The sequence below is a fragment of the Glossina fuscipes genome, unplaced genomic scaffold (assembly GCF_014805625.2).
Source record: "Glossina fuscipes isolate IAEA_lab_2018 unplaced genomic scaffold, Yale_Gfus_2 0, whole genome shotgun sequence".
NCBI lineage: Eukaryota > Metazoa > Arthropoda > Insecta > Diptera > Glossinidae > Glossina > Glossina fuscipes.
The window spans coordinates 36,962,660-36,980,128 of NW_023998414.1; the positions used below are offsets into that span (position 1 = coordinate 36,962,660).

The following is a 17,469-nucleotide window of genomic DNA, read 5'->3' on the forward strand; positions in this document are numbered from 1 at the left end:
AAATATTAAAATATTATTCAATATTTAGCGAAGCAAATAGAAAAGAAAATGGAAAAAGAATTTTTTTGTAGATTCGATCATAAATGTTTTAAAGTTGACGTAAAGTTGAAAATTTCTACGAGCCTCATCAGAAAATAATGCCATGAGAATTGCGTGGGTTCGCTCAAAAAATATATAGTTTCGATAAAACCTAAAGTTAAGTAAAGGCAATCAATTTTAAGTAGTCTTCGTTCCGAGAATTGAGAAAGAATTCAAATCGGATAGAAAGAATTATTTTGCATATTATTCTTAAGTAAAAATACTGTACTGATGCACTACTGGTCGCACCATTTTTATATTTTGTAACACCGTTGAGTTACCCATAGATGGACTATTCAAAATAAGGTCTAGTGGCCCCAGTGCTCTAAAAAAGTGGTACGATCAGAAACATTTTCAATAGCATATATCCTTGGACCGAAAATACAGCAATATATAGTGATCCATAAACGTGGTCCGATTAGAAACATCTTCAATAGCGTTTGTCCTTGGGCCGAAACATATAAGTGTAGCAAAATTGTGACTTCTAGGTTGAATATTAGAAAACAAGACTGACTGGAAGGACAGATAAGCTTAGATTGATTCAGAAAATTGATTCAAATAAAAGGCGGTCTAAGATCTGAGTCTATCCCCTGCTAGTCCTTCGGCATCTTGTATACATCCGTACCACAACTGGTGTAGGTTATAAAAAGTGATGAAAAAAATTCTATTCTTTGATAAGACAGGATGGACGGAAAGAAGAAGAAAAATGTAGCCGAACTATGCAAATCTTCTCTATTGGCCAATATGAACTATAAATCCGTTTTTAACTATAAAGCCCTTTCAATCGATTGTAAAATCTTTCACTCAATAATTGACAAACTTTGACATTTAATTTAAAATTCTATTCTCTGTTAACGAGTGATCAGGATGTCATTGAAATGCTCAATATGCGTATAGTTTATGAAAATCGCATTTTTATACCGTACACCTTTTGTCGTACGGGTTACAGGTTAAGGCTAAGTTACAGGCACAGGTTAAGTTACTGCGGTCGTATATAAAACGCAAAAGGGCTTATAATAGACTCACGCACTTTCTGTTATACCGATCGATTCAGAATCATAATCTGAATTGATCTAAGCCTGTCTGTTCGTCTGTCCGTCTAATGTCCGTTCATGTGAATTTATGCTCAGGCTACAGGTCGCTAATTTTTGATGAAATTCGGTACAGTGACGTGTTTTGACTCAACAACGAACGCTATTGAAAACGGTTTGGATCTGTCCACTTTTTCGACTATACCACTAACCATAAAACGTCCCATTCTGAATAGTCGTTATATGGAAAAAGATTTTAATTGTTAAAATTTCTTGGCAAAAGGCAGCTAAGTACTAGTATTTCGCCAATTTCTCAATTGGTATGAAAGCTTTGCACCGGTTGGGGCAACCGCTCTTAATCGCTCTCATATAACGGCAACTGAAGTCCATCTGACAAAACGATATAATTTTTCATGCTTTTTGTTGAAAATTATATCATAAGAGTACTTTAATATAATAAAATTAACTGTAGCTAATTGGGATGATCGCGTCGGCGTATTTTTTGGCTCCTATCCTAATAAGAATTTTCACGAAAATTGATCCTTTGTAGTACCGAAAAATCGAAATTTTAACAAGTGATCATGGAAATCGTCCCATAATATTCTACTAATTTAATATAAAAATGAACTCTACGAAAATTTAGACCATCTATGACATATTTTTCGATCTTGCGTTATATAAGGAATAAATTTGTATTGCGTCAGGCCCGCTTCCCCATAAATACATACGCGACAAACAAGATATATATATATATATATATATATATATTATTCTATAATAAAAATAAGTATTGTATTAGAGAATGTGTAGATGTAGGGTATCTAATGGTCGGCCTTGACCGACTATAATATTCTTACTTGTATTTGAATTGCATTAATTAAAATTCATTTTTCACAAGCGAAGAATAAAAATAAAATTTTAAATTTTTTATTTTCCTTATATAAAAAAAATGATCATATTCGCGGCATTATTTTCGAAAATCTCCTAAAAAACATTTTCTAAATCTGTTCGTGCATATGATATATAATAAATAATTGTTATTTCCTCCTAACCTATTAAAGTATATTATTACTGTAACTGATTTTATGCTTTCGTGTGCGCTTACGAAATTTTAATGAAAAAGCAAAATTTACGTTTCATTAAAAAAAAAAAAAAAAAAAAAACAAGCAAACAAACAAACAAATAAACAGAAAAAAAAAAACAATTTTAATTAATACAAAAACTGTTATTTTTATTTTAATATGCTTTCACTGAAATATCACGTCTATCACTCTAAATGACTGACTGACTGACTGACTGACTGACTGACTGACTGCTTATTACCTTTTACATGCCGCAGCTATACCTCCTCTACATGAATATAAATAAGTGAAACACGTTGCTTTCATTCATCTCATAAACAAACAAGAAGAAGCATTTTAAGATTTATGAAAAGCGCTGACTGATTATTTTAAAAACTGTCTGTCTGTCTGTTTGTACATGAACAACATTTTCATAGATTTTACATTACGTTTCTTGTCTTCATTTATTTATACTGGCTGGCTATTTACGTACTGGCCGTATTTACTTAAGCTTAAGCTGTTTTATTTTATTTATTTATTTATTTTTTATGCTTTTCAATAGTAGTTAGATTGGAAAATTAAATAGCGGAAAAAGAAACCGTTCTATAAACATATATATGCCATGTACTTTACTTTTCGATAATTTTCTTTCACAAAATATATACATATATATTTATTTACGCATATCCATATCTTTCGCATAAATTTTTGCGATAAAAAATTTATACATTTTCATATTGACAAAATTGATTTTATTTAATTTTTTTTTTTTTTTTTTTTTTTTTTTTTTAATATTTTTTTTTATTTATTTATTTATTTATTTTTTTTATATTTATTTATTTAATTTCTTTTATATTTGTATTTATTTATTTTATTTGAATTTATTCAAATATGTTTTTTATCCTTTTCGTCCTTTTTGTTTCTATAATTTCCTCTTCCTTATCCAATAAGAAATTTATGCAACTCTCTCGTTCAAAAACTAAATGCAAACTGAACGATTGACTAAATGAACTAAGCGACTGAACCGACTGCGACTGTTGAGAGACTGTAGAAGGAAAAACGCAAATGTTAGCTTGATTAGCTAAACATAAGGGATATATTTGATTTTTGCAAATATTTGCCATACTCGGAAAGGACACTTTATAGACCTAATCAACTGCATCAACTTGATTCAGCATAATCAGCATTAAATTCTATCTGATTTCTTTGCTTGTCTACATTAATCAACTGTTGTACTCTATCCTCAAGAATGACTGTAAATATACAGTAGTATGATGATAGATAGTAAAGAACTTTTAAATCTGTTAAATCTGTCTATATTAAACTTTTCGATTCAAAAGATTCTAAAGCATTACTAAATGCAGAAATATCGGACAGGTATTGTGCAACAATATGCAAATACTTTTCTAACTTAAGCGGGTTTGGTGGCTTGGAGGGAAGAATGTATTTTTAGAAATACAAATCTTATTGTATTGTCATTATACCCTATACCCCATTTGTGGTACCCGATAGGACTTAACATAGATGCAACTTTTTATTATACCAATTTAAGCCTGTCTGTCTATCTAAAGTTTGGCCAAGTAAAGGTCGCAAATTTTTAAAATATTTTAAATGAAGTTTGGATATACCAAAGTGCTTTGACCCAAGGACAAATGAGATTGAAAATGACTCAGATCAATGGACTTTCTCGACGACTTTGTGCATTAAAAAATTGACATTTTTAAAATCTCTCGACAAAAGTCGCTGAGTAATTTTAAATTAGTATGAAAAATTTTTACCGACTGAGACTATATTTTGAACACGCTCTCCTATAAACGTTGCTAGGAAAACTACATCTTTACATAATAAAAAAATCGAATTTTCAATATATTATAAGGAAAATTAATTCATAAGAGTAAATCGACAAAGAAATCAATTTAACGAGTTTGGACTATGTAGATCCATTTTTTGTATACCACCGCATATAGAGATTCTTGGAAAATGTATACCATTATATGGGAAAGTAGTGAAATTATTAATATTTCATGATAAAAATTTGTTCATAATGGTAATTTGACATAACACTTAAGTGGACCAAATTTGAAACACATGGGTCTATTTCTTGGACCACACATAACATAAATAACTTCGGAATAAACTTCGGAATAAGGTTAAATTTTTAATATTTTATACTGCAAAATTAAGAGTAGGGTATTTGTATAACATAGGTTTATTCATAAGACCCTAACATATATACGTATATAGGTTATCAAGACAAGCAAGCCCTTATGTGAAAAAAAAGTCTCATTTTCGAGTTTTCTATGGCGGAAATTGAAAAAATAATACAATTGTTGGGAAATAAATTAAGTTTGCTAAATTTGGATCACATCCTATAATGTTTTGGGCATCCACGAATTTACGGGCTTTCATGAAAAGTATGTCTTTGCATGAAACTAATGCGTAATATTTGATGTATTGTTAGCAAAGCACTAAGCGTAGTGATGTAGGGTATTTATTAGTCGGCATTACCCGGCTATAATGTTGTTGCTTGTTGTTATCCTCCTTTATATAAACAAAATAATATTACATTATCATTATTATTAACATAAAAAAAAGTATAAATGTTACTAAAAAGAGAGAGTACAAAAGAGTATCAAAATATTCCAAAATGGTCCTTTCCAAAATTTTATAAAAGAGTATTATTGCAAAGAGAATTAAATACGTGTTCAAATAGGTATCGATAGTTCACTCGGTTAAGGTTAAAGTTTCTGAAATGTCTTTAGCAAATCTTTTGTCCTAAGCAAATGATTTACGGGCGGTCATAGGATGATAAACTTAAATCCGAAATTTCTCTAAGCAAATTATTAGTACGAGGAAAGAAAGTGACCGTTCGCTTCGCCTTAAACCCACAACTATACATTAAGAAAAAAAAAAAATATATATATATATATATATATATGTCGATTAAGTAGATTCGTATTATTTGAAAAGTTGCAAATGCTGACTGAGGCATTTAGCGGCTTATGCTATGTCTTCGCGCTTATGACTATTGGCCCGTCATTGGTCGTGCATATGCTTGGAGGAAAAACAAACACTGCAATGCAATTATGTTATGCCAAAGAATTCCTCTGCATGTTAATGTTAATGTTAACGGCCGACCTTAAATCCATAATCCGGCTAGTATCAGTGTATCTTTTGATTGGATTAAGAACAGCGAGTGAGCCATCAATTATAATTTTGCCTTTTCTAGTTTTGACGATGGAAATTTTGAAGAGAGTTCGCCATGGTACTGGAAATAACGAATTTCTCTTAAAAAAATTTGCAAAGAAAGAGAAAAATTCCTTTAAGAATTTGTAAAATTTACACTTAAGCGCCTACAGTCAAGGATAAAAGTTTGCATACATACACCAATGATATCCTTAAACTATATTTAAGTAAAATACAGTTTAAGGCAGCATTTAGGTAAGTAAAAGTAACGAAATGAGGTAACGAACAAGACGAGAAACATTCGAAAGGCAAAGGCGAGCGAGCTAACTAAAAACAAAGTGGAGAAAGTAACGATTTTTCTTTAATTCATGGCAGTATTTATTTACACATTTTTATACTCTACAAGGGTATATTAAGTTTGTGCGGATATATGCAACATATACAAGGACTTGAGATAGATACACCTTTTACTGCGTCTGTCTATCTGTCTGTCTGTCCATCTGTCTGCCTTGTTTTCCGGTGCCACAATTTTTTAAAATATTTTAACGCTTTAGCAATCAATTCCATTGGGCTCACTTTTTCGACCATTCAACATTCAACATGACGTCTTATTTAGTGGCAGTCCGTGCCTCACAACAGGGCTTTTATTTCCTTGCTTCTTAACAATTATATTCGGAATGATCTAATTAATTAGGCTTAATTGCAAAGACGGAACGTTTTTTAGTGGAAAAATTTTACGTCGCAAAACAACAATAACAATAACAATATATCTTTATATGAAAATATTGAAATTATTAAACTTAAGCCTACGAATCGCATAAATATAAAGATCTCACCCGAGTAGAGATCAGTAAAATTTTAACGGATATTAACAGAGTTTCCGAGATTAGTCGAACACCACTATTGCCATGATTTCCATCATTAATTGTATTCGCTCCGACAACTGTTCGAAAAGTAGTTTTAAAGTAGAAAAGCACTACAAGTGTATCTGGTCGCGAAGAAGAATTTCAAAGACTCTCTTCGAAAGGGGGGCGAATAGATTCTGCAATAGTAACGACGATTAAGTAAGAGGTAATCGTGGCAGTATTAGCAGTCTTTTGGCTTACGGTGATCCATCCAGCCGTCAAGATGCATTACTCGTACTACTCTTTGATCAGTTTTTTTGCATTTATTCATTTTGATCTTTTTCCCGAGTCGAGTTTGCTGGCCGTTCCTTTAGAGTCTCGTTAAAATTGCAATTAGTGCACTTTCATCCATCACACACACACACACACAATCATTTCGAATTAAATTCTTTTCCAAAAGAAAAATAGAAATCATCATAGTGGGCCAGGGCTCACAGTTATGCAATCTACACCACATACAAGGATATTTCAGAAAAATGCAGTGGATGGGTAGTGCGCGAAACAGTGCTCCCGATTCGAATTCTTTACGATCGGTGAATTGAACTCAAGAAAACAAGACAGTCGGACAGACAGCAATGCTTCAATCGATGCAAAAAGTGCTTCTAAATCGATTGATATGATAAAAGAGTGGACCACAAGTTTTTATATCACAAATGGTGTAGGGTGTAAAAGCAGATTCTTTAAAGGCTAAAAATGCACAAGCGCTGACGTAAAGCTTAAGGATAAAAATTTGATGTAGAATGTGGCTGTAAGTTGAACGCAAGAATTTAACACAATGGACGGAGAGACGGATAAGCTTAGATCGATTCACAAAATGATTCTATATCGATCGGTACAATGCGAACAATCCTTAATAGATGTAAATAATTGCATGCTAAGATGCCACATATGGTGAGTTGCGTGCATACTTTTGCTTGCAACTGTACTTTTTGTTTTCTTTAAAAATGAGACCGCATCAGCCGGATTGACGAGGGCATAATTTATTAAAAATTTCTATTGAATTTTTTTTTTTTTTTTTTTTTTTTTTTTTTAAATTATTTTGACGACATAAATCATAAATTGTTGAAATTATTAAAACGCTTTTGGTTGTAAAGTGTTGAAAGAAATATTAACAAATCGAAATATTACGAAATTCACTTAAGAGATTAGCAGCGTAGACGCGTTAAAACAATCAAGAAAATTATATTTTTGGATAAGACTTATGCCGTATTCAAGCCATTATCACACATTCTTTAGCACGGCTCGCAGATCGTTCTTCGGTCGCGTGTATGTCACATATATGGAATATACATATACATATATATCGAATGGAACGCATCGCATAAGGCTTGCATATCTTGTTCTTTTCTCGTTTCTTTGCGATATTTTTATATCTATTGTAGACGAACTATGTTCATTTTCAAATTTAGCTCCTCTACCGGATGCGATAATTGATTATCTATCGTAATTTTTACACTTCATAATTTTGGAAATGTCAAGAGTAGATCATGAACGCATGAATTACTTCACTGGTGAAGTATAAATAGTTCGGGTTCAATGATCGTTTGAATGTTACAAACAATATGACAAATTTATTCACATGTTCACCCTACGCTGTCGATTAAAAGAAGGAAGCATTTATTTTTTTCGTCTTAGCTTAGCTTGACATAATATGGTGACAGGTCGAATAGTCCTGCCTCTTACGCTGTTATTTTTATACCCATCACCGAAGAATGAGCGGCATGTTCATGGAAGCTTCAGAAACCCCATTAAGTATATATATTCTTAATCATCAGCATCAAATTTTAAATCGATTTACACATGTCCGTCTGTCCATCTATCCATCCGTCCGTCTGTATAATGTCTGTTGTAAACATTCTCCTGGCCGCGAAAATTAAGCAATCGGATTCAAATTTGCCAGAGGCATTGAAAAATGGGCCGAATCGGAACGAAGGACACGCTCACAGCACCACGTAAACTGAGAACACCTCTGTTTCTCTCGTGCAAAAATTTGAAAACATATTCTATGGGCGATGCTGTAGCATTTGTGTAAAAAAAAGGAAAAAATTGACCACGCCTACCCAATATTATAGTATATCAAAATTTAATTGTTTTCTCAATACCTTTCTTTATAAGGCGCAGAAACAAACTTCAAAAATCCCGTAAAGTATGGAAATTCATGGCCAGTATCAAATTTGAAATGCACCTGAACGTGTTCGTCTCTCCATCAGTTTGTCTGCGCAACTGTATAGTATTTATGGTAACGATTCTACCGTTAGCTAAAATGAAAATATCACCTATGAAATTGCGAAGGAATTTCGAAGTGACTCAAATTCTTCCAAGGAAACGCCCAATACGCCCACAAGCCTATGTGACACAGAAAAAGGAAAAAATCAGTCGCATCCATTCCATATATTATAGAGTATCAAAAATTTAGTTCTTTTACTTTGTTTTTCTTTTTTTTTTTTGAAGTAAACGATGATGGGTATAAAAGATTCGGTCACGACCGAATGTAATTTTCTTACTTATTTAATTTCTAATTTACCGCTATGGCATATAATTTATTGAGTCTTTGGTGCGAGCTCAGGGATTTTTTAAACAAAGTGTAAGTTCACCAAATCGCAAACCGGTACCGTACAGTTTGCAAGCTAACGTAGATTATTTTTAAAGCTGTGTGCAAAACGTGAAATAAAAATAATCCTAATCCTGATCAACTCAATCGTTCAGTTAATAAAATAATATGCAATTGAAACCGATAGCTGTCGAACATTGCATAAGAGAGAATTGCAAAAGCGAAATACTCTAGAGAAATAATGTAGTGTGCACTACAAAACAGGTCGGTCTATCAAATTTCATGAAAATATCTCAAGAATTGCGACCTGTAGGTTGAACACAAGATAACAAAACGGACAGATGGATAGACAAGCTTATCACTTCAGAAGCGATCAATATAAATAAAAAGGTCTTTATATGCCCTTGTATCAAAAGTGTCGCAGGTTAGAAAAAGTATCTATTACTAATATATTAAATTCACTAAGCACATCATTGTCGAATCAAATTTTACAAACGGAGGGAAAAAAGACGAAAAAACTAAAAGGCTAAATCCATTGAATTGTTGGTTATTGGCCAAAATGTCCAATACGAATAGTTTTCATGATTATAAAAACATTTTTTTATATCTTTTATAATCCGCGCTATAAATTCCATTAACTATTCTATTCGATTAGCAGAGACATCTTCTGTATAAATATCGCACTAACATGTTATGGATGTTTACTCTTATAGATATTGGTGATTTTCTTAAAAGTCGAAATAATTCTCATTATGGTCATTATAGATGTTGTTGATTATCTTGAAAGCTTAAGCTTAAAGCTTAAAGCTTAAGATAAATGAATATGAGTCATGGGTGGAAGGATTGCCAGCATAAATGATTAATTTATTCGGTTTATTTATTTAAAATTTCTAACTCAATTTGTTTCATTTGCACATTTATCTTGAATTCCTTTTCCTCGATTTACATAGACCCTTTCTAATTGTTAACTAATACATACCTGCAGTGATTCCATTATCGACTCTTCATACTCTTCATTATCAATATTCAACACTCGCTGAGGCTACTGAATAGATAGCTTTTAATAGCCCTCCCAAAATTCTTCCTTCAATCTTTTGCAAACACTTTTTTATACCCATCATCGAAGGATGAGCGGTATATATATATCATATATATATATATATATATTTCATATGATCAGCATCAAATTCTAAATCGATTTTTTCATATCCGTCTGTCCGTCTGTTCAATGTCTGTTGTTAACATTGTCCCGTTAGTAAAAACGAAAATATCGCCTAAAAATTTGCAAAAGAATTTGAAATTTTTTATGTCCGTTAATCGTGTCAAATATGAGCCTTTCGTATTTTCCATTTGAATATGTTATTCTACATTACTCTTTGCAACGAGTCAAAGATCGGCAGCTGCAAAACAATTCTAAATCTATAATCACTAATAGCGTCCGTTAATCACACAGCACATTTGATCGATCGTTGTTTCTAAGGTCTTACGGCATGAATTCGTCCAGGAATCTACTTTGCCTTCGCTTTAATCTACAGCCTGCTTGATGACATCTCTTGTTATGACGTCTAAATGAATGATGTGTACGTCAAGCAATCTCATATTTCACGTTAACACCATATCATGATCGAAATGAACACGTTTGCGATGTGGGCTAGCAGAAGCTAAGCCAATAAGATGGCAATTAAACTCAATGATGATGAATATGGAAGAAAATCGTTGAAATAATATTTTTAAAATGCTTACAACCTATTTGCAACAAAAAAGTTTAATTACACACAAACTGACAGCGAAATATTCATCTGAACATCTATGATATCAGGGGTTAGTTGTCTAAGGTTTAGTTTGCTGCAACAATTTCTCAAACGCAGAATACTCAATACTCCACTACGCACGGTATAACGTAATAAAATCTTTAATCGCATATCGTCAAAGATCGATGGGATTAGTTATACGAATATATCAAGCCTCTGATCGTCTTTGATTAGCAATCAGCGGTAAATGACAATAAATTATTTTTCATTCTAACTAATTTCAAATGTAATTCTAGGCGGTTTTTAACTTTGTACTTTTTTTTTCTACCACCGGAAATGAAACTTCCTTTTTGTAAGTTGATAGTTATTTACCGATATATTAATCCTTATAACTATGGTTATTTTGGTTTATCCAGGCGCGCAGATAAGCGTACGTAGATCGATTCAGAATTTGTTGATGTCTTGGCTAAATGCTCTCAGCGTTCGGCGGTGAGTATAACAAGGGGAAAATTGGCGCGCTTTCGGCGACTACCCGATACCAATATATATCGAAAGGATGTAAAATTCTTGTGTGTTCTCAGTGTTGGATTTTATTTATTATTAATACGTAAGTGCAATTAATTTACATAGAAATTAATAATATCGTAACTTTTTCCAGAGACATGTTTACTCAACTATCCATGCAGATAAGTTTGAAAATTTTTCAAAAATAAATTTACTAATATAAATAAGTAAATAAATTTATAAAAATATATTAAATTACAAATAAAAAAAATAATAATAATAATAATAAGTGCAAAAATAAAGAAAAACTTGTTTTACATTTTTGTTAAAATAAACGAGTTGTTCTTTGCATAATGACTTCTGCATGACAATTTGAAGAAGGATCATTTCTTAAGATATAAAAACTTAAAAGTTGTTTGATTTCAATTTGTCTTGTAGTTGACTCGTTTAGCCGACACCTAAAATCAGCGATTTTATAAAATTTATTTACACAATACTTTGTATCCAATTCAAAGCGCCACGTATGCGACGCAAACGTGCCCTGGTTAGGAAATTACAAATTAATATATATTCGACATAAGTACGTCGGCCTGCTTTTTGATAAGTTGTTGCACTAGTTGACGATGCAGAATTTACCTCACACATAACCTTTGTGGTCAAGGACAGCAACCATTGTAAAATCTATCGAATATACGTTGCTTATGGCATTCATCGAGTTTATTGATTTGAAAACTTACCTCAGGGCTATTAGGCATACCATCCGATTTGAGCCATTTTGAAGGTGCCCACAAAAACAATTGCAATATATTTGCCGCAATATCTGGGCTAACGCGTTTCGTTGGATTTGGTGATAAAATGTTGTAAATTAATTGTTGCACCAAAAATGGACATTCATCGCTTAGGGCCGGCAAGTCCTCTTCCCTGTAGTCCGAATTGCGCAGGGAAAATGTTTGCTCTCCTTTAGCAGCTGCCAGACCGCCGCTAGATGAATAGAAGGGATTATTTAAGCCAAAGATTTCATAAGCTATGGCTCCACAGGCCCATAAGTCAGCTTTACTGTAATTTAATACAGCAAAAGAACCCGGTTGCTTATTGATGATTTCTGGCGCCATTAAAGCAGCATTGCCGCCCTTATCGATGTCTAAAGAGGAGTATGGCACTTGCAGGCCATGCACACGATCTGCCAAGCAGCAACCGAAATCTGATAATACCAGTAGCGGAGGAGAATCTTCTTCGTTTAGCTCTATCAATATATTATCCGATTTTAAATCACGATGAGCTATACCGTGGCAACTAATGTGGGCCACAGCTTCCAACAGCTGAGCTAAGAGCAACAGTTTCTCTCGTGTGGACACTTTATACTCATTTAAAAAGGCCCGTAAGCTATAATCATAACGTTTCATTAACAAATACAGTGACATATTACGGCCGTAACCATTTGGATTGATACGTTGTGGTTGAGCTATAGGATACAATAGATGACCGTCAGGAAGCTGTCGTACTTCGTCACAAAAGAAACCGTACATGCACACAATGTTTGGATGTGCCGGCAACAAGAGAGTTTGATCTTGTATGTGCTGCTCCCAAGTTTCAGCAGCTTCGCGCATGTACCGCTGACGAGCTGGCACAGTTTCTTTGTACATGGCTCGTAAAATAGCTAAAGCGTTACTCTGTATGTCATAATTAAACATCATTTTCAAAGCTAAAGGGTAACGTTGTAAATTAGCCCCTGCGCCAGTGTTTACAGTAAGCTGCAAAGAGTTGGCGTTGCACTTACTCTATTTTCGTCTCTTTTTTTCCTACTTACCAGCGATTGATTCCCGTTGCCAATACCCGAAAATGGGGAAACATCTTTTGACAATTTGCGGTTATCTTTCGATTTTGTGTATTCCTCGGAATTTTTTTCGGCCACGGCTAAAGTTTCTTCAAAGACAGTCGCTGCCGATGCTTGATTAAATAATTGTAAATTGTCAACCGATCCTCCGAAATTATGGACAAACCGGGACATGTTTTGTAAAGGAGTTATAAACTCGGGACGAAATGGCTGCTGCTGCTGCTGTAGCGTTGAACGTGAACGACCTTCTAAGGCAGAGGATAACGATTGATTATTAATGGAAGATTCGGTATTAACCTCACACTCTTTCAAAGCTGCTGCATATACAACAGCAGCGCAACCCTTGGCTATAGCTGGACCAACAGTGAGTTTGTCAACGCTAAAAGACTCATCTAATGTTTCGGAGATTTCGTCAGAATTCCAATTTGCCTGCAGGCGATTGGCAGCTTCTCTTATTTCCCAGCACACGCCCTCTAATTCATCTTCTTTAGTTAGAACACCGGCACCGGAAGCCAAGCTGACGCCAACTAAAGCAAAGAAAGGAGCAGAATCTCCATAAAATAGTTTTTTTGTTGCTTGGCTACGCAACTCAGCTGAGTAGGTAGTTGTAACCCTATTCAATATGTTATCGATAAACAATTTGCGAGCATGCTGACCAAAACGAAGTATTCCTGTAGTGCGATTTACATTAGCTGCCAACTGACCGGTGGCAGTACCGCTATTAACTCCCGGAATATTTACAGCATGCTTAGCAGCTGCTTTCTAAAGAATAATAAATTAATGGTTGCGTATCTAATGTATGCATTGCCTTACTTGACCAACTTGGGCTGCTAACGTAGGTAAACGAGTACGTTGACGTGTTTGCTTTTGTTCCAAAATGTTGCTATGTATATCGCGCTTCCAATAGCTTTGAAGCAAATAACGACCATGTTTAATAAGTCGAGTTGTTAGTAAACGCACGGACATATTGATCTCTCTCGCATACGCACGCTCAATCTAAAGCCCTAAACTACCAGGCGATCGCACAAATTTCAAACACGATCAAATAAAATTCAATAATTTGGAGGAACTAGAAAAAGAGATAGAAGCAAAAAATTTAAATAAAATTGCGTTTTATTATTTTGCAGCTTTTTGTTTGTATGTGCGCAAATCATCGCATGCATCGCCTAACATACTTGCATACCTATATTGATTTTATGCCGTTGATTTAAAGTTGCTCTCTTTCACTACAACGGATATTAAAGTCATTATATTGTCGATAACAACAAATCCAGAATAAATTTACAGCTCTATAGATGTGTTTGTTGTCCGTTTACTTGTGCTGTTTGTGTTAGATAATCATTCACTTCTTCACAAACTGCACAATTTTATAGTCAAGCTTCATCATTTTTCAATTATTTATTCTATTTACCTTAGTTTTAGTTTTTCATGAAAATTGATCGATTTTCCTTAATTTAATGTCGTAAATTGTTGGCAAATTCGTTGATTTTTTATTTCTAGTTCTTATGACTAAAAAGCAGCTGTTTTCTGATGCTTTATGCAAACAATTGCGGTACTAAAGCGCCAATATTGCCAAAGGCAAAAAAACAATTTTTAGAACAAATAAAAAAAAAGATTCGAATATTATTATTATTATTGTTATTATTACTGTTAATTTCGCCACATAAATAAATTCTAAGACTAAACTCTTAAAAGCACTAGCATCTAAGACTATCGGCATTTATTACAAACTCTACCGCACTTGAGATTCGAATCGACTTGCTAGTCGAGATGCCTCCCCTTCGGCTACTCAAGCGGATAAAGATTCGAATAATCGGAATCCATCATCTTAACTTGTATACAACTAATGTAAATCGGATAAGAATAAAATCCAAATACAGATATAAAAAAATACGTATATATGGTTTCAAAATTTTCGAAAAAGAATTGAGTAGATTTGAAAATATTCAAAAATAATTAAATATTGCTTTTTTTCTCTTTTTTCTCCTAATCTCATTAGTAGTCACAGAAAGTCAACGCAATTTAGAGTTCGATTTTAAAATATATTGTAAGTAAGAATATTTCACTAACTTTTTTTTGTTTCAACAATAATTTCAGTTAAATATCACATTTGATTTAGTTTTTAGTATTTAAAACACTTGTATGGTTATTTTTTGAAATCAAATAATTTAGGGACAACATCGCCACATTTGGCCGCCAGCTTAATATCAGCTAAATGATCACCCCGTGTTTCACCTATATTTACAATTGCTACGGGTAAATTTAAGTCTTTGGTTTGCAAAACCATACGATATCCAGAAAAGACCAATAAACTGGAGCCTAAGACTAATAAACCATCACTAGTATAAATCATTTCGGCGATACGATCAAGACGATCTTTGGGCACGTTATCGCCGAAAAATACAATTTCTGGTTTAAGATAACCCCTGCATTCCGGGCATGTAGGTATTCGAAACTTCTTTATGTAATCCGCTGGTATTTCAACGTCGCCATCTGGCCTTACCATATTTGGCGCATTTTTAAATTCTGGATTAAGACTGTTAAGGATGGCTTGAAAGTCATGCCGTCCTATGTTATAATTACACGATAGACACTGCACCGTATAACCTGAACCATGTAGTTCGATAACATTTTTGCTGCCAGCTTTAGTATGAAGACGATCTACGTTTTGAGTCACTAAAGACTGTATGCGGCCTTCGCGCTCAAAACGAGCCAAAGCGTAGTGCGTGCTATTAGGCTCTGTAGCGGAGAATCGAGGCCAGCCGACAAAATTACGTGCCCAATAACGTTTCCTAATATCACTTGAACGCAGAAATTCTGAATGTTGTATGGGTTTATGGTTGGAGCGGGCGTACAACCCAACACCTTCTGAGCGATAATCGGGTATACCTGTTTTTCAAATAACGTTTTACATTTTGAAAAATCTCTTATTAAATACTAGCGAACTTACCTGATTCTGTTGAGATGCCAGCACCTGTTAAAACTACTATATTTGGCTTACTTAACAGAAAGGATTCTAAACGTTTAACATCTCTTTCCAAGACAGGTTGATGTTTAGGAACGAATTGTTGTTGTTTTATATCTAAAAAACTAGCTTGATTTAAACGTAGGCACATAAATTGCGTAAAACGCATTTTTACTACTTCATAGATAAAGAAAATTTTACAAGACAACATATCAGCTGTTAAATTTTCTTGCTGGCGCTTAAAGCGCTAATGAAAAATTTGGACAGATTATGGAGTGATATTTTGGTTCAAAAGCCTGACGATCGTTTTATTCATATTTCTTTTTTTCAAATTTATCCATTTTTGTAATAAAATTCTTACATATGAGCGCACTATGTCTTGTGGCATATCTACATATTTACGTTATTAAAACACTTATTAATTTATTTAGATAAGAAGGCGCAAGCCTTAGTTGCCTAGAATCTAGTCGCTTGCGTATTTTACCTAAGTGAAATGCAAAGCAATTTTTGTGTGCTAAAATTAGATGATTTGGTCTCATTTAACAAGTATTATTTTACCTCTATGCAGTAGAACTGAAATGAATTTATGTAAATATATAAAAATGGTTTCAAAGTAGCTCTTCATAAGCCTTTGTTTGTATTTAGACCTATGAAATTCACACAAGATTAAAAGAGTAAAATCTTTCACATGTAGAAGAGCAAGGAAGGCATTATTAGCGTAACCGCATATTCGGAAACCAGATAATGTTTCTTGTACAGCGCGCTTGACGCTTAGCAAGCTAGTAGAAATTTATTTACTTAAATTTTGTACAGTTAAAATTAAGAACGTACACGTATAATCTGCTGAATTTTAAACACGTCATGATATTCACCTTTTTATACTCACCACATAAAAGTGGCGGACATCCATTTATTATGATAAGAAACACCACACCATGAGTAATATATTTATTATTGACTAATGTTGAATTCTGCACTCTACCAAGCGTCAAAAAAGCAGTGATGCGCTTGCAATATGCGTTTACAATAATATAAATAAAAAACGGTAATATTACTTATGTATGTAACAGAAGTTCGTATTTCTATCTATTTATCTATTACGTAAAAATTATTGGTCTGAAATTTAGCAAAACTATTTATATCATCAAGGATGTAAAGACAAAGAGCAATGTCATTAGCAAAGACACCTACCATCTTCCTTAGCAGAGATTCCGAAGGGAGAAACGACCGAACAGAACTCTGTTAATTAGGATTAAGATATGGTTGGTCTTGGAAGCCTCCTCCATCCAAACTAGGAAACGTAAAACATTTTAGTGGACACCAAATGAATCTCTATAAAAATACCTATCAAGCTAAACACATTTAAGTTCGCCCCTTCAGAACTAGGTTTACCATATTTGTTAATTTTGCATATATTGACCATGGGAAAATGATCAAGTTTGAAAATTTTCAACGATATTTACCTATGTCACGTGAATCTATAAGCAAATACCTTTCGAATGAGTTAAAGAAATTCAAAATTTTAGCAATTTATAATAAAAATAATAATAATAGTCATTGTTTTTAAAAATTAATGATAAAGAAACGAAATAGCAACAATTCT

The 17,469-nt window shown here is 33.4% G+C and overlaps 3 protein-coding genes across 7 annotated transcripts in view; all 3 read right to left on the reverse strand.

Moving 5' to 3' along the window:
- LOC119643248 (putative uncharacterized protein DDB_G0282129) overlaps window positions 1-2,935 on the reverse strand; it is a 12,624-nt gene extending 9,689 nt beyond the window's left edge. For 2 of the 5 annotated variants that reach the window (XM_038042603.1, XM_038042596.1), the window contains exon 1: window positions 2,433-2,810. The gene's annotated coding sequence lies outside the window, so the exon portion shown is untranslated. Of the gene's footprint in view, window positions 1-2,432; window positions 2,813-2,851 lie in introns of those variants that run through there. The other 3 variants (XM_038042616.1, XM_038042610.1, XM_038042622.1) reach the window with 3 other exon arrangements.
- Window positions 2,936-11,487: 8,552 nt separating this feature from the next.
- LOC119638396 (serine/threonine-protein kinase PINK1, mitochondrial) lies at window positions 11,488-14,285 on the reverse strand. The gene is made up of 5 exons (XM_038035161.1): window positions 14,085-14,285; window positions 13,715-13,970; window positions 12,875-13,663; window positions 11,805-12,818; window positions 11,488-11,748 (listed from the first exon to the last, which is right to left on the reverse strand). Exons 2-5 carry the CDS (start codon window positions 13,865-13,867, stop codon window positions 11,554-11,556), a joined length of 2,151 nt encoding a protein of 716 aa, XP_037891089.1. The 5' UTR covers window positions 13,868-13,970; window positions 14,085-14,285; the 3' UTR covers window positions 11,488-11,553.
- Window positions 14,286-14,945: 660 nt separating this feature from the next.
- On the reverse strand, window positions 14,946-16,621 carry LOC119638399 (NAD-dependent protein deacylase Sirt4). The gene is made up of 2 exons (XM_038035167.1): window positions 15,852-16,621; window positions 14,946-15,790 (listed from the first exon to the last, which is right to left on the reverse strand). Exons 1-2 carry the CDS (start codon window positions 16,075-16,077, stop codon window positions 15,048-15,050), a joined length of 969 nt encoding a protein of 322 aa, XP_037891095.1. The 5' UTR covers window positions 16,078-16,621; the 3' UTR covers window positions 14,946-15,047.
- Between the last annotated feature and the right edge of the window lie 848 nt (window positions 16,622-17,469).